We start from the raw sequence: 24,744 nt of genomic DNA, 5'->3' as shown, positions 1-24,744 counted from the left end.
CCCCGCCCTTTCCCCATAGCCCTGCAAATTTCTTTCCTTCATGTACTTATCCAACTCCCTTCTGAAAGCCGTGATTGCGTCTACCTCCACCACCCTTTCAGGCAGTGCATTCCAGATCCTAACCACTCACTGAGTAAAAAGGTTTTTCCTCATGTCGCCTTAAATCTGTGTCCTCTGGTTCTCGAACCTTCTGCCAATGGGAACAGTTTCTCTCTATCTACTCTGTCTAGACCCCTCATGATTTTAAATACCTCTATTAAATCTCCTCTCAATCTTCTCTGCTCTAAGGAGAATAATCCCAGCTTCTCCAGTCTATCCACATAACTGAAGTCCCTCATTCCTGGAATCAGTCTCGTAAATCTTTTCTGCACCCTCTCTAAGGCCTTCACATCCTTCCTAAAGTGCGGTGCCCAGAATTGGATGCAATACTCCAGTTGAGGCCGAACCAGTCTTTTTATAAAGGTTCATCATAATTTCCTTGCTTTTGTACTCCATGCCTCTATTTATGAAGCCCAGGATTCCGTAAGCTTTTTCAACAGCTTTCTCAACCTGCCCTGCCACCTTCAATGATTTGTGCACATATACCCCTAGGTCTCTCTGTTCATGCACCCACTTTAGGATTGTACCCTTTAATTTATATTTCCTCTCTTCATTCTTTCTACCAAAATGTTATCACTTCGCACTTTTCTGCGTTAAATTTCATCTGCCACATGTCTGCCCATTCCACCAGCCTGTTTATGTCCTCTTGAAGTCTATCAATATCCTCCTCACTGTTCACTATACTTCCAAGTTTTGAGCCATCTGCACATTTTGAAATTGTGCCCTGTACACCCACATCCAAGTCATTAATATATATCAAGAAAAGCAGTGGTCCTAGAACCAACCCCTGGGAAACACCACTGTATTCCTTCCTCCAGTCCAAAAAACAACCATTCACCACTACTCTCTGTTTCCTGTCACTTAGCCAATTTCATATCCATGCTACCACTGTCCCTTTTATTCCAGGGGCTTCAACTTTGCCGGCAAGCCTATTACGTGGCACTTTGTCAAACGCCTTTTGGAAATCCATGTACACCACGTCAACCACATTGCCCTCACCAACCCTCTGTTACCATATCAAAAAACCCGATCAAGTTGGTTAAACACGATTTGCCTTTAACAAATCCCTGCTGACGTTCCTCAATTAATGCACACTTGTCCAAGTGACTCTTAATTTTGTCCCTGATTATTGTTTCTAAAAGCTTCCCCACTACTGAGGTTAAATTGACTGGCCTTTAGTTGCTGGGTTTATCTTTACACCCTTTTTTGAACAAGGGTGTAACATTTGCAATTCTCCAGTTCTCTGGCACCAGCCCCGTATCTAAGGAGGATTGGAATATTATGGCCAGTGTAGTGTGTGCCTTTAAGAGCCCCAGGTGTGCTGTAATGCCGGTAATTGCCACTCGGGGTATATAAGCCTGTATATTGTGTATATCCGTTAGAACCCCCCCCCGCCAGACTTTGCTTAGTAAACACCTATGAACCAACTCCTGTCTTCAGTGTCTTCATCAACACACGGACACTACAGTGGCGATGAAGTGGAAACGGACTTACCTGCAATTCGGCAGCACCTCAAGGACATCGATTCCTCGGGCGTCCAAAGACTCAAGAAAGTGAGAGAAGCTGTGGTTTCACCAGCTGGCCAAGCTGGTGGCAGGTACTGCGCTAATCCTTCCTGGGCGTCAGGCTGGGGCTACAGCGGCTGGCTCTACAGCCGAGACAGGCAGCGAAATTGGAGGCAAGCAATAACGGACTGGGAGGGAGCACTCAGGAGACGGCCGGCGCGGCAAGCAGGTCAGCGTTCAGACCTGGAGAGAAAGTCCGGTGGGAACGAGTCTCCAACTGTAAATAAAAAGAGAACGGAAACCGCGGGAAACAGCGTCGTCATCGGCAGCAGCGGCGGGAAAGCGCGGGAAGTGCCATATCTTTGCTGCAGAAAAGAAAAAAGCACGGGAAGCGCCATATCTTTTCTGAAATGCCTAAGTCTGGCAATATTGATGCTTTTGATAGCGAAATAGAGGATTGGACCACATACGTGGAAAGAGTAGAGGTATATTGCACTGCAAATGGAATAGATGATGAAAAAAAAGCTTCAGTACTGCTGAACCTAATGGGCGCAAAGACATACGGGCTGTTACAAAATTTAATCACTCCAGCCAAACCAAAGGACAAGAATTTTAAAGAAATTGTTGATACCCTGCAGGAGCACTTAAACCCAACACCGCTGCTGATAGCAGAACGATTCAAATTCTTCAAGAGAAATCAACACAAGAATGAAAGTAATGCTGATTACCTAACCGAATTAAGAAAGCTATCAAAGTACTGCCAATTCGGGGCAGGACTATCAGATTATCTTCGAGACAAATTCGTTTGCGGTCTCTTAAGTGAAGGAACACAAAAAAGGCTGCTTTCTGAAAAAGATTTAACATTGGACAAAGCTTTCAGTATGGCTGTATCATACGAAGCAGCAGCAAGAGGAGCTGCAGAGATACAACAAAAGACACAGGACTTCGGCACCCATGAAATGACACAGGGTTTCGAAAGCTGTTATCGCTGCGGCAGATCCACCCATAACCAGAGGGACTGCTGGTTCAAGGACAAAGCATGCAGGCAATGCGGAAAGATTGGACACATTGCACGGGTATGCCGATCTGGACAAAATAAATCCACAGACAAAAAAAAAAATCAATAAAGGAAAGTACAGGAAGGTACAAATGATGACGGACAGTAGCTCCAAAGACCAAAAGAGCGATAGCGACTCCGAAAACAAGAGACTAAGCTGTCTCAAATTACATAATGTACTTGTCAAAGATGATTACCAAACCATTTGGGTTACCCTCACGATAGCAGGGTCCCCCAGTTAAAATGGAGCTAGATACAGGATCAGCTCTAACCGTAATAAATCGACGGGATTACGAGAGGCTATTTTCACATATACCTCTAAAAGACACATCCATTATCTTAAAAACATATACGGGGCAGAAAGTATACCCCAAAGGAAAAATAAGGGTGCCTGTTGTATACAACGGCAAAGAAATACAAAAGTTGTATTTATACATTCTACAAGATGGTGGTCCACCGTTGTTGGGACGTGAATGGATCAGAAAGATACGTTTAGACTGGCACTCCATTCAGGCACTGACGGTGACCAGTAAGAAAAAAAACAATGATGACATCATACCTGAACGATTAAAAGACATCTTGGCCAACGCCAAAGAAGTGTTTCAAGAGAAACTAGGAACCTTGAAAGGCATCACCGCCTCAATAAAAGTGGAAGATGCAGCAATTCCCAAATTTTTTAAGGCAAGACCGGTGCCATACGCAATTCGTCCAGCAGTCGAGGCAGAGCTGGAGAATTTGGAAAAGGCAGGCGTATTATCCAAAATAGATTGGAGCGAGTGGGCAACACCCATCATTCTAGTCATGAAAAAAGCATTGAATAATGATAAATCTGAGGAACAGAGAAAAATTCGCATCTGTGGAGACTTTAAGGTGACTGTAAACCCAGTCCTTCACACAGTACAGTATCCTCTTCCGAGGATAGAAGATATTTTTGCCTCACTATCCGGAGGGAAACGTTTCACCAAAATTGACTTGGCACAGGCATATCTACAGATGGAGGTTGAGGAGGCCTCTAAAAAGTATCTCACGATAAACACACACAAAGGCCTGTACCAGTACAATCGACTGGTTTTCAGAGTAGCATCAGCTCCAGCTATCTGGCAAAGAGCTATGGAGCAAGTCCTGCAAGGGATTCCGGGGACTCAATGCTACCTAGACGACATCCTTGTAACAGGAAGAAAACGACAACGAGCACCTTGCCAATTTGGAACAGGTGCTCACTAGGCTGAAAGAACGGGGCCTACGAGCAAATTGCCCCAAGTGCGAATTTTTCCAAAATCAGATATCATATTGTGGCCATAGAATTAATAATGAAGGGTTGCATAAGTCACCTGAAAAAATTGAAGCGGTCATAAAAGCCCCAGCACCTGAAAATGTTTCACAATTAAGGTCGTTCCTGGGATTAATAAATTACTATCATAAATTTTTACCGAACTTATCAACTCTTCTACACCCTCTTAATGAACTTCTACAAACAGGAGTGATTTGGAAATGGAACGAAGACTGTAAACGTGCCTTCCATAAATGCAAAGACTTAATCACATCCGAAGAAGTTTTGGCTCATTACAACCCATCACTGCCAATCAGACTGGCGTGCGATGCATCCCCTTACGGCATAGGAGCAGTATTATCCCATAAATTCCTTGATGGCTCAGAACGGCCAATAGCTTTTGCGTCACGCTCATTAAACTCAGCTGAGCGTAACTATGCCCAAATCGACAGGGAAGCACTCAGCCTGGTATGGGGAGTGAAGAAATTCAACCATTACCTACACGGACAAAAATTTACCTTGTTGACTGACCATCAACCCCTCATCTCCATATTCAACCCTAAAAAGGGTGTTCCCATTATGACAGCGCAAAAGCTAGAGGTGGTCCCTTTTTCTAGGGGCACACCAATACAACATAGAATACAAAAGATCAAAACAGCATGGGAATGCTGACGGTTTATCGCGCCTACCGTTGCCAACGGTAGAAGAGGCACCTACAGTAGACCCAGTAGAGATGTTCCACTCTACCATAGTGGAATGTCTACCAGTAACAAATTCTGCCATTAAAAGGGAGACGAGAAATGACCCGACTCTCTCACGAGTCTACGATTTAACAGTGAAGGGATGGCCAGCACATGGCGAACCATTGTTGCCAGCATTCTCGCAAAGAGGAGAACAGCTGTCAGTGTGCCGAGGAACCTTGATGTGTGGATCCAGAGTGGTGATTCCACCCAAACTCCAGGATAAAGTGCTAAAGGAGCTTCACGAGGGGCATCTGGGTGGAGTGAAAATGAAGAACCTAGCTAGGGCGTTTGTATGGTGGCCAGGTATCGATGGAGACATCGAAGAAATGACCAAGAGCTGCCTAGGATGCCAGAAGGTCCAAAACGCTCCACCACAAGCCCCTCTACATCCATGGGAGTGGCCCTCATCTCCCTGGCAAAGGGTGCACATCGACGTTGCTGGTCCATTTATGGACTCAATGTTCTTAATCGCGGTTGATGCACACTCCAAGTGGCCGGAGGTAATAAAGATGTCCTCCACCACCACGGAAAAAAACATCACAGTATTAAGGACCATATTTGCCAGGAATGGCCTGCCGGAACAGATATGTTCTGATAATGGACCGCAATTTGTGTCCGAAGAATTCAGAAAGTTCTTAAAAAACAATGGGGTTAAGCACTACACGTCTGCCCCATACCATCCCGCCACCAATGGATTGGCTGAAAAGTTTGTCCAGACCTTCATTACCCATGGCTTTTATGGCCTTCTTGAAGACATAAAACTTCAGCACAAGGTGGATAACTTCTTATTCGCATACAGGAATGCAACACATATGGTTACCAACCAAACTCCCGCCATGATGTTCTTCAATAGAAACCTAAGATGCCGGCTGGATTTGGTCAAGCCCAACATCAGAAGGGACGTGGAGAACCGGCAGTTTCAAGGCATGAATGAAAGGCCAACTAGAACCTTCCAGATAGGTCAACAAGTTTTGGCCCGGGACTACCGTACCGAGAAATGGCAGCCTGGAACTATCTGCACACGACTAGGACCACTGATGTATACCGTGGACATCGGAGAAAGCATAATAAGGCGCCATGCTGACCAAATCATAAAGTCATCCGAAAAAGGGACAACCTACACCACAACTCTATACATCTAACGATGAAGTAGAGATACCCATATCTACCTCCGATCCGGTGATACTGGAACCCGATGAACCAGACACTGGCATTCAAGCCGAATCAGCCTTGCCAAAAGAACCTACTACACCCCCGAGGCGTTATCTGGACCGAGTCAGGAAGCCTCCTGAGAGACTGACTTATAATTAATTAACTACAGCAATGTGTATATTATTTTTCTTATAACATGCAATTAATAATTACTTAAAATAAGATGTACTGGTTAGCTAAAAGGGGAGGAATTGTAGTGTATGTGCCTTTAAGAGCCCCAGGTGTGCTGTAATGCCGGTAATTGCCACTCGGGCTATATAAGCCTGTATATTTTGTGTATATCCGTTAGAAACCCCCCCAGACTTTGCTTAGTAAACACCTATGAACCAACTCCTGTCTTCAGTGTCTTTATCAACACACAGACACTACAGCCAGTACCTCTGTGATTTCCTCCCTCAATTCCCTCAGCATCCTAGGGTGCATCCCATCTGTTCCTGGTGACTTACCTACTTTAAGTACAGCCAGCCTTTCTAGTACCTCCTCTATCAATTTTTATCCCATCCAGTATCTCCTCTACCTCCTCCTTCACTATGTCTATGGCAGCATCTTCTTCCTTGGTGAAGACAGATGCAAAGTACTCATTTAGCACCTCAGCCATGCCCTCTGCCTCCATGCGTAGGTCTCCTTTTTGGTCCCTAATCAGCCCCACCCCTCCTCTTATTACCCGTTTACTATTTATATGCCTATAGAAGACTTTTGGATTACCTTTTATGTTAGTTGCCATTCTATTCTCATACCCTCTCTTTGCCCCTCTTATTTTCTTTTTCATTTCTCCTCTGACCTTTCTATATTTAGCCTGATTCTCAGATGTAGTCTCAACCTGACATCTGTCATACGCACTCTTTTTCTGCTTCATCTTACTCTCTATCTCTTTTGTCATCCAGGGAGCTCTGACTTTAGTTGCCCCATCTTTCCCCCTAGTGGGAATGTACCTCGACTGTATCCAAACTATTTCCTCTTTAAAGGCATTGTTCAGGTACAGTTTTGCCTGCCAATCTTTGATTGCAATTTACCTGGGCCAGATCCACACTCTTCCCACTGAAATTGAAATTGGTCTTCCCATTGAAGTATTTTTACTCTAGATTGCTCCCTGTCCTTTTCCATAGCTAATCTAAACCTTGAGATACTATAATCACTGTTCCCTAAATGTTCACCTACTGACACTTGCTTCACCTCATTCCCCAGAACCAGATCCAGCAATGCCTCCTTCCTCGTTGGGCCGGAAACATACTGATCAAGAAAGTTCTCCTGAATACACTTTAGAAATTCTTCCCCCCTCTCTGCCCTTTACACTATTACTATCACCGTCTATATTAGGATAGTTAAAGTCCCCCATTATCAGTACTTTATAGTTCTTGCATTTCTTTGCAAATTTGCTCCTCTATATTTTTCCCCACTAGTTGGTGGCTATAGAATACACCTAGTAGTGTAATGGCACCTCTATTATTTCTTAACTCTAGCCATATAGATTCTGTCCTTGACCCCTCCAGGCCATCCTCTCATCCAGCACTGTAACATTCTCCTTAACCAATACTGCCACACCACCTCCCATCTCTCCTTCCCTATCTTTCCTGAACACCTTATATCCAGGAATATTTAGTACCCAATCCTGCCCTTTTTTGAGCCAGGTCTCCATAATTGCCACGACATCATATTCTCATGTGGCTATTTGTGCCTGCAGCTCATCAACCTTGTTTACTATGCTTCGTGTATTCACATACACTGTAAACCTATCTTAGACCAATGTGTTCTCTTAGTCTGACCCCACCTAATACCTTACTATTTCTTACTTTAGTGCCATCAGTCTCTCCCAAGCCTTTGCACCCTTATCTCACTTCTACCCATAGTACAGAAATCTTACCATATTTTTAAATCCCAAATTTAGATCTAACATTGTGTGTGGAGAGGGGAAAACAATTAGAACACTCTATATGATGCGATAATCACTTTTCAAAATAACGGCATGCTCCACACAACAAACAAAACATGACCGTTGCCAGTTAAGCTTCGAAAAATATTCATCCAGGTATCCCTGACTTTACTAAACTCAGAACTCCCTGCCTCTCTACTTATTGTCAACCTTGGCTCTCTGGGCCTTCTTAACCTGACACAACTCTTCAGGTTTTCCCCGCGTCTCCGCAACCTGCCCACTTATCGCAGACTGATCCACGGGGACACAATGGGCTCGATTTTCCAAGCCCCAAGGGGAGGTGGGCATGGAGGCGGGATAGCACATAAAATCGGAGAAATTGGGGGCGGGTGGCAAACCCGCCCCCATCCCGCCTCCGTGCCCTTTTGCCAGGAGGCAGGAAGGTATGCAGCTTCAGGTCCCGTTTCCTAGAGGCGGGAAAGGCTTTTAATCCTTTTAACTGCCGGTTAACAGGTAATTAACAGGCAGAAAAAGGGATTAGTGCTATTTTACCTTCACAGGTGAAGGCTTCCCAACCTTGGAGAACCTCGCCGGGTTGGAGGAGATGTGGAGGAAGTCGTGGAGGAAGTCTGCGGCGGTCGGAAGCACCTGGAAGTAAGGTGTAGAGGTGAGTGATTGGTGCAAGTGTGGAGTGGTAAGTATGCAAGGTGAGTGATAAGTTTAAAAAAGTGTTCACTTACCTTTTTTTTACTTCTGTAGCCTTTAGCCGTGCTGGATCAGGAGAGCGGACATCCACCTTGTCAATTTCAGGTAATGGCTAATGGACCCTCCGATCCATCAGACATCTGAAATTTACTTTTTTACAATGTTTTTTCAGTCCTCACCACAAATACAAATCAAACTCAAGAGAATCAGTGTTTGACAGCTTCACAGAGCTGTCAAACGCTGTCATTTCTTCTTTCAAGAAGTCTTGACAGATAGCACGTCTGAGGTTGACATGATCTGTCAGTGACTTCTTCCCTAATTGACTTGCTGAGCCCACCGGGCGGGCTTAACAAGCTCAATCAGGAGAAAATCCCTCTGAATGGTCAGGCAAGGATGGAGGCGGGACATTGACACGACAAGCAGCAGTCCCGCCTCCAAGTTGCCTCCAATGACAAAATCCAGCCCAATGTGTCCCTTCTAACTGGTAAAATCAGGTCTCATGGATTAAATTTGCTATAAGCAGTTTACACCGCAGTAGATAACAATCAATAATACGTTTGAAAAACAGGTTGCTACCATTACCTTTTGCCACAGATTTCACAAATGTATGGCTTTTCACCAGAGTGTCGTCGTAAATGAGTTTGCAGATTTCCTGCCTGGCAAAAATTAAAATAAAAATTTAAGCCAATATATTGAATCCCACAACACAAAGGGATATACAATCTCAAACAAACAATCAACTTCCCCACTTTATACAGTCATCGTCATTCTTTGAATAGAAGTATCCTTCACACATCAGTAAGAGCGAGGCCAGTCCCCAACAGAAAGGCAATACTGCTTTTAAGAGGCTTTTGTTCGCTCTCATGACAATTACATGATTTGCTCTTTCTCACACCAGATACAAAGGGTGGTTTATATCAGGGTATTAACCTCTGTCCAGCAAAAGCATTGGTAACAGCATACAAGGAATGGTAATACAGCTCCATTATAGCAGAGATAAATCAGACAAATACTGTCTGTCCATACCAAACACGTTAACATAGGCACGTTTTATTGGTTTTTCTAGATAGGGTGATCAGAGAAACTGCAACTTGTGTGTGTCCAAGCCGTTTTGTTTTAATGTTCCCTGACTCAACTCCATACCTCCCCAGGCATCTCCAACCCGGCAACACCACTCGACTCTTCAGACCTCCCTAAGCCTACCCCGTTCTTCACCCTGCAGACCTCCCCTACCTCCACCTGACTGCCCACTCTACTGACCTCCTTGACCTGACTCAAATCTCCAGCCAGCCCCTATCCTAGGCCTAAGCTTTCAGGCCTCCCAGAGTCTTCACAAGCAGCACATATGGTGGACGTAGTCACGCAGAACAAGTTTTCAGGCATGCCCCATGGCTGTTGTAATTGAACAGATAACTTTGCTATAAGCAGCTTACACTATAACAAAATAAACTTCAGCAATAACTCTCTACAGAACTGATCTCTGAAAGGTACAGAACATGGACAATTGGACAGGTGGGTAGTATGTGAATGATGCTTCCATCCATCCATCTATCAACAGGATTCTGACTTAAATGGTACCTCAGAATAAGAATCATCTTTCAGGTCACTATTCAAAAATACAAATACCAAATTCCAACTATTTTTTAGCAGATCCAAACAGCAGTGTTTAGCAGAAGTATCGAGGATAGCTCCAACAATTTTACCGATTCTTTCCTAATTAACCTTGATCCTGAGGTTGGTCTAAGATGTAGCTGCGAAGCAATACTGATGGCTTGTAACATTTATCGATGGTTACCTCCCCACTAAACGGGTAACAGTGTAAAACATATTCCACTAGCTACTTGGCAAGCCTCTATTTGGAAATTAGAGCCCAAACGACATGAGGGCCAGCTGATAAAAATTGTTTTTAATCAACTGATCTAGTCTGGTTCATTGTATGGTACACCTGGAGTTACTAACTTTTTTGGCCCTAAGTTATCAAGACTGCTTTCTATGTGGGAAATTTAAGGTCACAGGAACTGAATAGCTCTAAAAGAAATGTACATAAAGCTTCCAGAAACCAAAATTTAACTCCCACAAAGGCACCAGAATGTTGGAAAATTCTTTCAGGCTCCCTTTACGAATCAGGAGATAAGGGTCTGCTCTCCCAAAAAACATTCTGATAAGGGAAGGAGGAAAAACTGCCACAGCGGACACATATGCACATTTGAAACTTTGAGCTGCTAGAAGTTCTTCAATTTGCAAGATCTCACCAGATACGGGATTGTGGCTTTATACCAGAGAACAGATTTCTTCGATCTCTTATTGGCAGAAGCCTCCTTGAAGACCCATGAAGTCACCAATATCGACAGTGGATGACATTCCTGTAATAACTGAACTCATTCAATATCCTAGACATCAATTGGAAACTGTCTGTGAAAGGATGCAAACTTTTGCCTTTAACTGAGACAGAAAACCTGCTGACCATGACAGTGAGATCAGAAGGTGAAAATCTGAGCAATGTCCATGATTTGCTTTACCAATAAAAGGCAATGAGAATGATCTGAATCTAATCCATCCATTACTTCCGTAGAACTTTAAGAGTTAGAGTAAATGAATGAAACATTCATGTTGCTCAAATATATGGGTCGGAATTTTCCGGGGGGGGGGGGGGGGGGGGGGGTTCAGTGGGCGTGATCGGTGGCGGGTCGGGTGGGAAATTTGGATTTTTTTTGACAGCGGGTCAGGACCATTGCAATGTGCCTATCCCAATGTCAGGTCTTTCAACACTGAACAGACCAGACAGGCAGCGGCGGGCAACCCAATTAAACTCATTAGCATCTAGTTGACAGACGATTAACAGGCTATTTTAACTTACGTTTTGACTTTAACGTCATGGCCTCGGGAACCACACTGTTCGGGAACCATGGCTGTCAACCCAATCAGGAGTTCAGTGGCCATTGCTCCAGCTTCAAATGTACAGTAAAAGCTCCCACCTGACAGATCATCACTTTCCTCAGCCACAAGCGGTTTCTCAGTCCAGTTCCACCTCACTGGGAAGAACTAACACCATTGGCAGAATGCTTCTGCCATCTATTCCATCAACATGGATACCCTTTATACTGTCTCACCTTGGTCCTCAGAATCCCATCACGATCAGCCCCAACACCAGCAGCACCAGGCATACCAGCAGCTCCAACACCAACCTTCTCCGCAATCACCTGATGCCGCACAGGACAGAGGGCATTAGCACCGGAGCACATTGTGGCCAGAGATGGCCTCACCATGACCATTTACTTCACTTGAAGCTGTACACCCTGGCTGCCACATGATGCGCCAGGTTGGCACCACCCCACACCAACACCATAAAGCATCCCTACAATGTCCAAGCCATTCCTTTCACACTCACCACCATTGCCGGGGGGGGGGGGGTACCGTTATGTCTCACCATTCACTGCAAGTCACTAAGCCACTTCCAAAGGTGCACATAAATCTGCCAAGAACGCAAAGTGTTGAAAATAAAGGTTTCAATGTTTGACAGCACATTAACAGAAACTTTACATGAACATTGCATAAAACACCCAAATGGCTACCCTTCTGTGTTGTTAGGTATGACTACACTAGGATGAGGATAAGTATGAGGGGTGGCTAGTGAGATGGGGATGTGCTAATGTAGATAGAGAGGGGGGGAATGGGTGGAGGTGCAAGGTAATTTGGTGTAAGGATGTGCAGGAGTAGGGTTGGGAAGGCAGAGTGATGGGGATGTGATGAGAGGCACAGTAGGATGAAAGTGAGTGTGGTTTTGTACTAACGTTTCGTGATCTAATGAGATCATTGAAAGGTTTGCGCCACTGCAGCCTGGTCCTCCTTACGATATCCCTGCTTGTGACCTCCTCTGCAATGTGCAACCAAGCTGTGTTGGTCTCCTGGGGAGGTGTCTTCCACCCATTGGAAGGGAAGAGAACCTCCCTGTGTGTTGTGACTCCATCCATAAGCATATGGAAGGAGTCAAGGGAGCGCCTAGGTGCAGCCCTGCACCTCTGTGCAGGCATTGTCAGTGTTGCAGCACTTAAATGCTGTAGAACACTGACAGCACAAATGTCAAAATAAAGTTGGCCATGGTCCCTTTAAGGAAACCGTCTGATGATGCGGCATGAATGACATCACCAGACCCGCTTCCTCTAATTGGACCGGAAATGCGCTGGGTGGGCTTAACAAGCCCCATTAATGGAAAATCATTTTCCAGAGCGGGATGGAGCTAGCAGCGGGGCCACGACCCACCACCAACTGCACTGGACCCGCCGAGGTAAGGAAAATCTCGGCCATGGTTAGACTAGGTTCAACAGTTTCGCTAAGTGGAACAAAACTAGAAGTCTCCTACTGGCGTGTGTTAGGATGGGGTTTATGACTGGAAAAGAAAGCAGTGTACCCCCCTCCCATGGCAGAGATCTACTCCTTGAAGGTCTTGGTTTTGATCTGGTCAAAAAAAGCTCTGGCTGGATTTGATTTGTACAGAGACCCAGACTTGCTTAAAAAGACTTTCCCCACTGTTCCTCTGAATCCGAGAGAATTACGATAATGTCATCGACCATGAGATTGCATAAAAACGTTGGCCACGTCACATAAATCTGAGTCTATGGCGCACACAACTTTTGTATTGCTACTGATGCAGCTAAACTGGAATATGTGTCCCGCTGTTTCCTTAATGGATGAATAGCTGTCTGTTAGTTGGGTAAGGCGACCAGAAATATTAAGCAGAACTCTGGAGACACCACTTGAGGGATGTCTAATATTGATCACAGCAGCAACAACCTTAGAAAGAGGACATAATTCAAGAACAACTATACATAAATGTTCAAAGCAGATGGTGATGGGCAGCTCCTGGTATTTAAATGCACTGAAAATGCATCATGACACAGAGGGTCAGTAATGAAGAGTGTAACTCAACACGGAGCATTGGCACCAGAATTTGACAACACACATCCCCAATGAAAGAGTCCCAGGAGGCACAAGATTGGTTGGTAGAGCAGGCCTCAGCATTGAAACTACCAGACGAAGAATGAAGCAATTTCTGTGGATGGGCCCTTCCCCATTCTGGACCTGTGAAGACTCGGTACCATATGGATCAATCTGCCTTTGGTGAGGGTCTTCACTCTACAGCCAAAAACCTATTCCAAATGCTCACTACTGGCCCGTATGAAGCTTGTATTCAAATACTATTTTGATACATTTATGCAACTTCCAAGTTGAGGTTTTGTCATAAGCTGCAGTGATTGGGATGATTTCCAGACTCAGTCCTTTGTAACTTAGCCTGAATAATCTGCAATGACCACCTTTGTTAGGACCAGTGTCAGGCTGTTTCTTCCCGTTACTGCTGCTTGATCTGATTGGAACCAAGCACCAAGAGGTGCCAATGAACATGTTTCATTAGGGTTGGAATGGGAACTTCTTCCTTACAAGAAAAACCCTAGGTGAGGCAACAACTCCAATCATGTTTCAAATGGTGATGTAGGTCATCGTTGTAACCTTGACGAGCATTTTTGTGGAGATCCTGGCCACAAGGACAGACCAAAGGGCAGTATTCAGGTCGGAACTGTTGTGTCCGTCAGTAGTAAGACACAGACTGCAGGAGAACGGTACAACAGGTGTTTACTCAACGTGGCTCACTCTGGAACTGAACTGTACAGATTACTACTCAGTGCTATATACAGGTGTGGTCACTGCCGGTACTACAGTATACAGGAGCTGTAAAAAGTAGTTCCCCCCTTAAAAAAGGTATATACACATTACAATTCCTCCCCTTTTAAATTAACAGTACCATAGCACTCATTTAACAATTAAATATCAAACTAATTACAATTAACACTTTTAACATGCAACGTTAGCTGAAAATAGTTCATTTATATATTCAGTCTTTGGGGAGGCTTTCTGATCCTTTCTGGATAGCGCCTTTCCAGAGTGTCTCGCTCTTTGTGCGGAGGCGAATCTGGCACCCTGTCGTTGGTTGGGTCATCACCTTCCGATGCTACTGTTTCTGGGGTAGATGCGACCTGTACGTTGGGTTCCTCACCAGGTACGTATGGGCGAGGCATGGGGTCGACTTGTTCCTGTGACTCTAGGATCTGGTCAGCATGGCGTCTCACGATGTTCTCCCCAACGTCCACTGTGTACATTAGTGGGCCCTGCCGTGTGCATATCGTTCCTGGCTGCCATTTTTCTGTTCGGTAGTCGCGGGCCAAGACTGGTTGCCCTACATTGAAGCTCCTTGTTGGCTTCTCATGGATGTGCTGGAATTGCTTACTCTCAACATCTCTTCGTACGTTTGGTCTGAGCAAATCCAGGCGAGATCTTAACCTTCGGTTAAAGAACATCATGGCCGGGGCCTGGTTGGTGACTGCATGTGTCGCATTCCGGCAGGTGAACAGGAAATTGTCCACCTTATGCTGCAGCGGAATGTTGTCATTGTACATAGCCTTTATTGCCTTCTTAAAGGTTTGTACGAACCGCTCAGCCAATCCATTTGTGGCTGGATGATACGGGGCGGATGTGTAATGCCTTACCCCATTCTTCTGCATAAACCTCCGGAACTCGTCGGACACAAACTGTGGTCCGTTATCGGAGCAAATCTGTTCTGGCAAGCCGTTCCTGGCAAAAATGGTCCGTAGGACTGCAATAGTTTTCTCCGTGGTAGTGGAGGACATTTTGATGACCTCAGGCCATTGAGTGCGCATCCGCGGCTATTAAAAACATTGGCCCCGATTTTCGGGCAGCTGTCGGGCGGCTTTTCATGCGGCCGTGGTCTGAAAATCGCGGAAAAAGTGGGTCGGGACCACCCCGCCTGATTCCCCGCCCCGTCCGACTTTCGGACCGCCGATTCCACGCGCCCAGCTTCAGTCCCGCCCACCGCTGGCGGGCCTGCTCGTCGGCACACTAATCACCAATGATCACCTTGTTAAGGACGATTTTCCCGTGCCGTTGCGACTTTGGGGCTTTCCCCACCTGAAACCCGCCTGCGGGGAACCCCGCCAAAGAGAGCTGGCGTGAAAACAGCTGGCTTGCTTGCAGCAGCAGGTCGCTGAGGGCTGAAGATATTTAAAGAGGCAGCATTTGCAGGCTGCAGGACCTTGTTGATCAAGGCTTGGGGGGACTATTTGAAGCCTTAGGAGCAGCTGCAGAAAGTTGGAGCCTCACACACTTCTTCAGTGTGAGCTCCTGGGAAGCCCCTCTCACCACCCTAACTCAGGACCTCCTCAACCGAGGCATCTGCTAGAAGCCTGGGAGGCCTTTGGCACCTTCCCTTCCTGGCATTAGAGGATCTCCAACAGCAGAGGTGACAGCAGCAGAACCAGGAACAGCAGGATGATTACCAGGAGCACCAGGCTGCTGCTCACTCACCTGAAGCTGCACAAGCCAGAAGGGGCCAGCGCTTGGAAGTGGCTTGAGAGCACCTTGCTGCGCTTTAGGGGGCCAGTGGGACCCGTTTCTGCACTGGCAGTCCTACTCAGAAGGACTTCCATGAAGATCTGGTTTCTCTGTTCAACAGATGGCCAACGCTCCTCAAGAGATGTCATTCTCTTATGAGCACTCACCATGTTTTCCGTATGCTGGCGAGTTATCTCCTCCATGGAGGTTGCCAACTTTTCCACGGTGCTGCGTTCATGCACCAATGACTCCACAAAGGCTCTGCTCATGGTCGCTATGGACTCCTCCATTCGCTCCACACTCGCAGCGACCCTGGAGACAAAACCTGCCAGAGACTCCTGCATCTGTGCATGGAGATCCATCACCTCTTCTCTTGCGGATGGACCCAGAGGCAGAGGGTCGAGATGCAGCGCAGCTGAGCTGAGCTGGCAGAGCCCTGCGCCCTCCGACAAGGACTCTCCACTGCTGTCCCTGTCTCCAGAATCTGCTGAGGCTCACTTATCAGCTGTGAAACACCAGGTGGCAACACTACTCTATGTCCCGAAGGTCTCCCCCCGAGGTGAGTGTCTGCGCTGGTGCTGGGTGCGCTTACTTCTGCTGACGCTGCACCCTCAGGAGGTTGGAGCTTCCTCTGAGGAGTCTGGCTGCACAGCCTCTTCCTCCTCCACAGTGAGGACAGGGGCTCTGGATGGTACTGTGGGGGAGTAAAGGAAGGAGTTACAGATGTAATGCCAAGGTTCCTCTGGTGACTCCCAGCGAGTTGGCATCTGCTGACACCTGCATCATTGGTCTCAGTGGGAGGCCTCTTCCTCCCTGACCTAGGGAAGAGGACCTCCCTGTGGGCCCTAACCCCATCCAATAATGCCTGCAGTGAAGCCTCGTCGAATTTGAAGGCAGCTCGGGGTCTGGCACTGGCCACAGCTGCTGCAGGCTCCTCTGCCATCCTGTATGGTTCATTTGGAAGCCTTCAGAGGATGCAGTGCTTGCCATGGACCTTGAAAGCACCACGAATGATGACATCATACTGTGGGGATTTCTGACTCGATTTAGACAATTAGCAAGGCTTCCCACATGCTGGGAATTAATTGGCCAATTGAGGGAAAATTGCGTGGGGCTGGCTGACACTTTTTTATGTGCGTCAGAAACCCCACATTCGGGGAAATCCGACCATTTCCCACACAAGCCGAAAATTGGGGCCATTGAGTCCATGAATGGACCAGCAAAATCAATATGCACCCGTTGCCATGGAGATGAGGGCCACTCCCATGGGTGTAGAGGGGCATGTGGTGGTGCATTTTGGACTTTCTGGCATCCTGAGCAGCTCTTGGTCAGGTCCTCGATTTGTTTATCAATTCCTGGCCACCACACATAAGCCCTGGCAAGGCTTTTCATTTTTACCCCTCCCAGATGACCCTCATGAAGCTCATTGAGCACTCTATCCCTTAACTTGGGTGGAATTACCACTCAGGATCCACACATCAAGGTCCCCTGGCACACTGACAGCTGTTCTCTCCTTGTCAAGAATGCTGGCAACAGTGAGTTGCCATGTGCTGGCCATCCCTTCACCGTCAAATCATATACCCGAGACAGTGTCGGGTCATTTCGGGTCTCCTTTTCTATACGAGCGTTAGTTACCGGTAGGTATTCAACTATAGTCGAATGAAATATTTTGACAGCATCCACTGCTGCTGCTTCCTCCGCAGTAGGCAGTGGCAGGCGTGATAGCCCATCAGCATTTCCATGCTGTTTCGTGCCCTTATATTCAATCTCATAGTGGTGCGCCCCTAGAAAAAGTGACCATCTTTGTAGTCGTTGCGCAGTCATCACCGGAACGCCCTTCTTCGGATTAAAAATGGAGACAAGAGGCTGGTGGTCAGTCAGCAAGGTGAATTTCTGCCCGTGCAGATAGTGATTGAACTTTTTCACTCCCCACACTAGGCTGAGGGCCTCCCTGTCAATCTGGGCGTAGTTACGCTCGGCTGAGGTTAGTGATCGTGACGCAAAGGCTATTGGCCTCTCCGAGCCGTCCGAGAATTTGTGCGACAGCACCGCTCCAATGCCGTAGGGTGACGCATCACACGCCAACCGAATTGGTAGTGCTGGGTTGAAATGGGCCAATACCTCTTTCGATGTGATTAGTGTTTTGCTCTTCTGGAAAGCTCGTTTACATTCGTCACTCCACTTTCATGGCACCCCAGTTTGCAGTAGGGTGTTCAGTGGGTGTAGTATTGTAGACAAATTTGGCAAGAACTTATGGTAGTAGTTTACCAGCCCGAGGAACGACCTCAGTTGTGACACATTTTCCGGTGCTGGAGCCTTGACTACTGCCTCAAATCTTTTCTGGGGACTTATGTAACCCCTCTTTATCGATAACGTGGCCACAATACAAGATCTGTTTTTTAAAAAACTCGCATTTGGGGCGGTTAGCTCGGAGCCCATATTCCTTCAATCTAGTGAGCACCTGCTCCAGGTTGGCGAGGTGATCACTGTCATTTTCGCCCGTGACCAGGATGTCGTCCAAATAACACTGGGTCCCTGGGATCCCTTGCAGGACTTGTTCCATTGCCCTTTGCCAAATAGCCGGAGCTGATGCTACCCCGAATACCAGCCGGTTGTATTGGTAGAGACCTTTATGGGTGTTGATTGTGAGGTATTTTTTTGATGCTTCTTCTACCTCCATTTGCAGATACGCCTGGGCCAGATCAATCTTTGTGAAGCGTTTCCCTCCAGATAGCGAGGCGAAAATATCTTCAATCCGCAGAAGTGGATATTGCACGGTGTGAAGGACTGGGTTCACTGTTACCTTAAAGTCCCCACAGATGCGAACCTTCCTTGGTTCCCCATGCGTGCTGCTCAACGACTTTTTCATCACAGGGACGATGGGTGTAGCCCACTCGTTCCAGTCTACCTTGGGCAGTACTCCTGAACGTTCCAAACTCTCCAGCTCTGCTTCGACAGCTGGGCGGATCGCATAAGGTACCGGTCTGGCCTTAAAAAATTTTGGGCTTGCGTTTTCTTCAATTTTAATTGTTGCTGTCATGCCTTTTAGTGTTCCGAGTCCTTGCTGGAACACTTCTTGCGCATCGGTTAGGGTCTTTGACAGTCGCCCAGGTGTGACGTCGTCATCCTTTTTGGCAGCCAGTCAGTGCTTGTATGGAATGCCAATCCAGCTGTATTTTCCAGATCCATTCACGTCCCAGTAATGGTGGTCCTCCATCTTGCAATACATACAGGTCTAGTTTTGGTGTTTCCTTACCGTTATATATAACGGTCACCCTTATTTTTCCTTTGGGGTAGACTTTTTGCCCCGTGTACGTCTTCAAAATAATTTTTGTGTCTCTCAAGGGTATGTGTGAGAATAGGTGCTCATAGTCCTGTCAGTTTATGACTGTTAGGGCTGATCCTGTGTCCAATTCCATTTTTACCTGGACTTCTGCTATCTTGAGTGTGACCCAAATGGTTCGGTGATCCTCCGTTTTGATCACATTATGTAGTTTCAGACAACTCAGCTCCCTGTTTTCGGAGTCGGTATCACTCTTTTGTTCGTCTGAACTATTCTCCGTCACCTTATGTACCTTCTTGTACTTTTCTTTTGGAGATTTCTTATTGCTGGTTTTCTTTCCCGACCTGCAGACTCGTGCTATGTGTCCTACTTTTCCACACTGTCTGCACACTTTGTCTTTGAACCAGCAATCATTGTGGTCGTGTGTTGTTCTGCCAACAATAGCACTTCTCTGTTCTGTATGACATTTCGTTTGTGCCATATTCTTGCGGTCTCTGTTGTATCTCTGCAGCGCCCCGTGCTGCTGCTTCATATGATACCGCAATGCTGAAAGCCTTGTCCAGCGTAAGGTCCTTTTCAGATAAAAGCCGTTTCTGGGTTTCTTCACTTCTGAAGCCCACACACAAACTTGTCCCTTAAGGTATCTGCCAGTCCCGTTCCAAACTGGCAGTGTTTCGATAGTTTGCGCAGTTCTGTTAAATATTCAGCATTGCTTTCATCCTTATGCTGGTTCAGTTTGTGAAACTTGAATCTTTCTGCTATCAGCAGCGGTGTGGGGTTTAAATGTTCCTGTAGTATCGTCACTATGTTTCCAAAACTCTTTTCCACTGGCTTCGCTGGGGTTACTAGATTTTGTAATAAGCCATACGTCTTTGCACCCATTAAATTTAATAATACCGGCGCTTTCTTGTCATCTGACACCTCATTTGCCTTGCAGGATACCTCTATTCGTTCGACATATGTAGTCCAATCTTCGACTTCATTGTCAAATGCGGTGATACTGCCACTCTTCGGCATTTTGGGTGTGGTTTAAAATGGCGTCTCCCGCGCGTTCCTTCTTCCCCCGCTGCTGCCAATGCCGCTCTCGGAGGTCCTCGTGGCAATGGCGGCGCCCTGTAGGTTTCGCGCGCTTCTCCTGCGCTGCTGCTCGGCCCCTGAACACCGGCTGCGCCCTGTGTGCTCTGCCCTCTCTCCCATCGACGCTGCTCGGCCCTTTGCTGTGCCGCTCGGTCGGGCTCTAGCCCGCCGCTGTCCGGGAAGGGTCTGCGCACTACCTGTTGCCAGCCCGTTTCACTGGACCACCGCGACTGGAAAGCCAAGCCTGGCTCTCAACAGCCTCCCCCGCAATTCTCGAGTCTCTGCTGGATGACTGGGTGGTTGCCCGTGGTCGACGCCCGAGTCTCTGGCCTTGACCTCCAATCTACTGGTCTCCAGGAACGAATCCCTGGGAGGTGATGCAGAGTTGCAGGTAGGATTGAATTTGCCTCGTCGCCAATGTTGTGTCCGTCAGTAGTAAGACACAGACTGCAGGAGAATGGTGCAACAGGTGTTTACTCAACGTGGCTCACTCTGGAACTGAACAGTACAGATTACTACTCTGCTATATACAGGTGTGGTCACTGCCAGTACTATATACAGTATACATGAGCTGTAAAAAGTAGTTTCCCCCTTAAAAAAGGTATATACATTACAGGAACCATTAACCACTACTTTAAATTAATGATACCTTCTGGGGTGCACCACAATGGCAACCAGCAGTAGCCACATTGAGGACACTCTCCCATATAGAAGTAAATCCTCGTTACAGTTCAGGATTTTGCGACCATTTTCTATAGAAAGTATTTTGGGGGAAAATGTTACTTTAAATGTTGCGTTTTAAAAGCATAGTTTCTACTTGCAAGTGAAAAAAGGGTCGGAGACTGTAAGTAGTCAGGATACTAATGAGCTAACTGTGATGATGTTTCCTCATAGACTACAAATAATAAGCAATTTAGTGGCTTGTCCCCATTATCAATAAACACCACATACCCATATAGTGTTTAATGTTTTCTTAAATTTCTTTCAGACTGAACAGTCAGGAATAAAGCTGCGTTACAGAACTTAAAAGACTATGGCCCTGAATTTGTGGTTGGCATGACAGCAAACTGTCTCGTTTGCCGTCATACCGCCTTTGAAACGGACCGCAAGTTGCACTAAATCCCGAACTTGTGATCTGTTAAGTTACGAATACACAGAGGCTTCGCTGTGTCTTTCAACTCCCGATAGAAATCAATGTATAGGTGAAAAGTTGGGCTCCCTGCCCACCTACTTCGAAGTAATTATGCTTTCAATTTTTAAGTCTTGTGCAAGCAGGCACAGGCAGACTGGAAGAAAGAACTTCATTCCCAATAAAAAACCTAACAACAATTAATAGGTACCATCGATTGTATATTGTATATAGCCCCGTTAGGCTGTGTATCCTGCAAGAAATTAGTTTGCAATCAGCAAACGCAAATTTGGAACAATCACTGCAGATTGCCTTTTTTGCTTTAATTTAAATCATGAGGATGGAAGCATTTTTATTTTTTAGATGTCCCGAACATGTGTCACCAAATGGTATGTTTAGTGTTGCAATTACTGAGGAAATTGACCTAGATATTTTGTAGAATATACGCCACCGAGGACAGTGACTGCCTTGCTATCTACAGTAACATAACATCACAGAATGACGAGTCAGTCACTAACTCTGTCTGAACAAACCTGGCGGGGAAAAAAAAAGGAAAAATTGTCCATGCTACAGGGACAATACTGTGCTTACACAAACTTGCCTTTTCTCACCACTTTTGCATGGCGACAGATTTGACTTCACTCATTTAAACAACGTTATTAAATGCAAACCATCAAACCAGTTACTTTACAGAATGCTCGTTGCTGACGTGGGGAGACCCGAATGAATGGCTTATAGGCTAAGAATCAGGAAGTGAAATAACCACCGCCCCACATGATCCCAGGTTCGCATAAGCACAATGGTGCACTCCTGGGCTCCATGGGGGGGTACGCTGTGCGGAACTCTGCAGCGTTTTAAAGGAAGTTCTCGCAGGGGGGGAAAATTTGCACGAGGCAGGTGTGGATTTACTTGTGATGTCGACAGCGTACTCCTTAGCTTCGTTGACCACAAATTCAGGCCCAGTCTCATTTTCACAGCAGAGAAGCTGCTGAAGCAGATAGATCCCAGGAAAGGATGGTTTAATAAGTTAGCATGCAGAGGAGTTAATCTGTTTAAGTCAAGCAAGGTGACCCAGTGAGGCAGCGTAGTGTGTTTGTTATCTTTATGTCACAACAGAGATAAATTGTATCAACTGAACAAGGTGAATCTGATCATAACTATCGCTCTATATGTTCATCTTACTATGTAACAAAGCAGCTTAATAATTCGAATCAAGCCTTGCCTCATCTAGTGTTAACTTGGTCCACCTAGAGAGATTGAAGATATACACGTGCAAAAGACGTGGTCCGGATCACGAGAAGACATTATTAAGTCAAGTGACTGGGTTCTGCTATCGTGCAAATGGATACAGGGCAGTATGAGTCGCTGCCATAAAAGTAAGATGCACAGGCCGCTGAAGGGAATGAGTGACACCACGGAACCCCAAAAGGTATTTACGGCAGAACCGAATTTGTAACAGTCCAGCGCCACACAGGCAAGGTTATCCACATTTAACCTTGTTTAAAAAAAAAGACAGCATAAAAATACATTTAGAATACCTTTTACAATAACTATTTTACCTGTGAAAAGTGCTTCCCACAGATGTTACATTCAAATGGTTTCTCTCCTGTTAAACACAATGAAATACATATTAGAAGATAGACAAAACAAAATCACAATGGACATCGGTCATCCTTCCTTTGTATGTGTGTTCTGGTTACCTACATTTAGCAAAGCAAGAATCTATAAACCGATCTCATAGTCAGCAATCACTGAAAAAAGTCATGTAAAGTACCAAATTGTCAGTTACATATTTAATGACAACAGTTACTGCCATCTGGCCTCCCTTCAAGTAAAAAGTAGCCTTAGAGTAAATTCTACTCCTTTTTACGCGCAACAACTTGAATTTATATAGTGCCTTTAACATAATTACAATGTCCCAAGGCGCATCATAGGAGTGTTATCAAACAAAATTTGGCACTGAGCCACGTAGGAGTTATTAGGGCAGATGAGGCCGGAGTTATTAGGGCAGATGAGGCCGGAGTTATTAGGGCAGATGAGGCCGGAGTTATTAGGGCAGATGAGGCCGGAGTTATTAGGGCAGATGAGGCCGGAGTTATTAGGGCAGATGAGGCCGGAGTTATTAGGGCAGATGAGGCCGGAGTTATTTGGGCAGATGAGGCCGGAGTTATTAGGGCAGATGAGGCCGGAGTTATTAGGGCAGATGAGGCCGGAGTTATTAGGGCAGATGAGGCCGGAGTTATTAGGGCAGATGAGGCAGGTTTTAAGAGTGTCTGCGGGTGGAGAGTTCCGCTTTCTGCAGAACCCCCGCCCGCTGAAATCATTTAAAAATCTTACGCCTGGTAAAAACAGGCACAAGGCCTGCTTTTACCAGCATAAGAGTTTTAAAAAGTTTTAAAAATTATTTTCACTCATTTATAATTTTTAAATACTTTTTTTTTTTTTAAAAAGTTAAGTTTATTTTTAGACCCGTAAAAAACAATTTATTTTTAAAAATTTAATTTTTGTTTAAAATATTTAATTTAATGTAATTTTAACTCATTTTAAAACGTGATGGTTTAAAAAAAAAAAAAAAAAAAAAAAATTATTTAATGTTTGTGATTTTTTTTCAGTGATCCCCATTCATACTTTTGACAGGTCTATCTGTCAAAAGTATGAAGGGAGATTCCCTTCTTTCATTGGCTCGTCTGGCCCACGTGATCCCAGGGATGCCTGTGAACCGCATGCACCCCTGGGATATGTGGGCCCTGCGCATTTCGACTGTGGAGAGGCCCAGGATCGGAAATGACCGGACCTGCAAAGTGATATAGACAGGCTAAGTGAGTGGGCAAACATTTGGCCGATGGAGTATAATGTGAGAAAGGGCGAGGTTATACACTTTGGCAGGAAAAATAAAAAAGCAAATTATTATTTAAATGGAGAGATTTTACAAAATGCTACAGTTCAGAGGGACCTGGGGGTCCTTGTGCATGAAACACAAAGTTAGCATGTAGGTACAGCAAGTAATCAAAAAGGCAAATGGAATGTTGGCCTTTATTTCAAGGGGGTTGGAGTATAAAAGCAGGGAAGTCCTGCTACAACTGTACAGGGTATTGGTGAGACCACACCTTGAGTACTGCGTACAGTTTTGGTCTCCTTATTTAAGGAAGGAAATACTTGCATTGGAGGCAGTTCAGAGACTATTCACTAGGTTAATTCCAGAGACGAGGGGGTTGACTTATGAAGAAAGTTTGAGCAGGCTGGGACTATACTCATTGGAATTTAGAAGAATGAGAGGTGATCTTATTGAAACATAAAAGATACCGAGGGGGCTCAACAAGGTAGATGCAGAGAGGATGTTTCCCCTCGTGGGGAAATCTAGAACTCGGTGGCATAGTTTCAGAATAAAGGGTC

At 45.8% G+C, this 24,744-nt stretch overlaps 1 protein-coding gene across 2 annotated transcripts in view; it reads right to left on the bottom strand.

Annotated features, from left to right (window-relative positions):
* zbtb49 (zinc finger and BTB domain containing 49) overlaps positions 1-24,744 on the bottom strand; it is a 46,627-nt gene that overhangs the window by 7,663 nt on the left and 14,220 nt on the right. The window contains exons 5-6 of one of the 2 annotated variants that reach the window (XM_085961747.1): positions 22,911-22,957; positions 9,044-9,117 (exon numbers count right to left, since the gene is read on the bottom strand). In XM_085961747.1, the coding sequence (XP_085817873.1) occupies positions 9,044-9,117; positions 22,911-22,957 (121 nt within the window). The remainder of the gene's footprint in view (positions 1-9,043; positions 9,118-22,910; positions 22,958-24,744) is intronic. The other variant, XM_085961756.1, reaches the window with a different exon arrangement.

This window comes from Somniosus microcephalus, chromosome 2 (genome assembly GCF_052327205.1).
Source record: "Somniosus microcephalus isolate GS21.2 chromosome 2, FLI_Smic_1.0, whole genome shotgun sequence".
NCBI classification, from domain to species: domain Eukaryota; kingdom Metazoa; phylum Chordata; class Chondrichthyes; order Squaliformes; family Somniosidae; genus Somniosus; species Somniosus microcephalus.
This window is presented reverse-complemented; position numbering and strand designations above follow the sequence as displayed.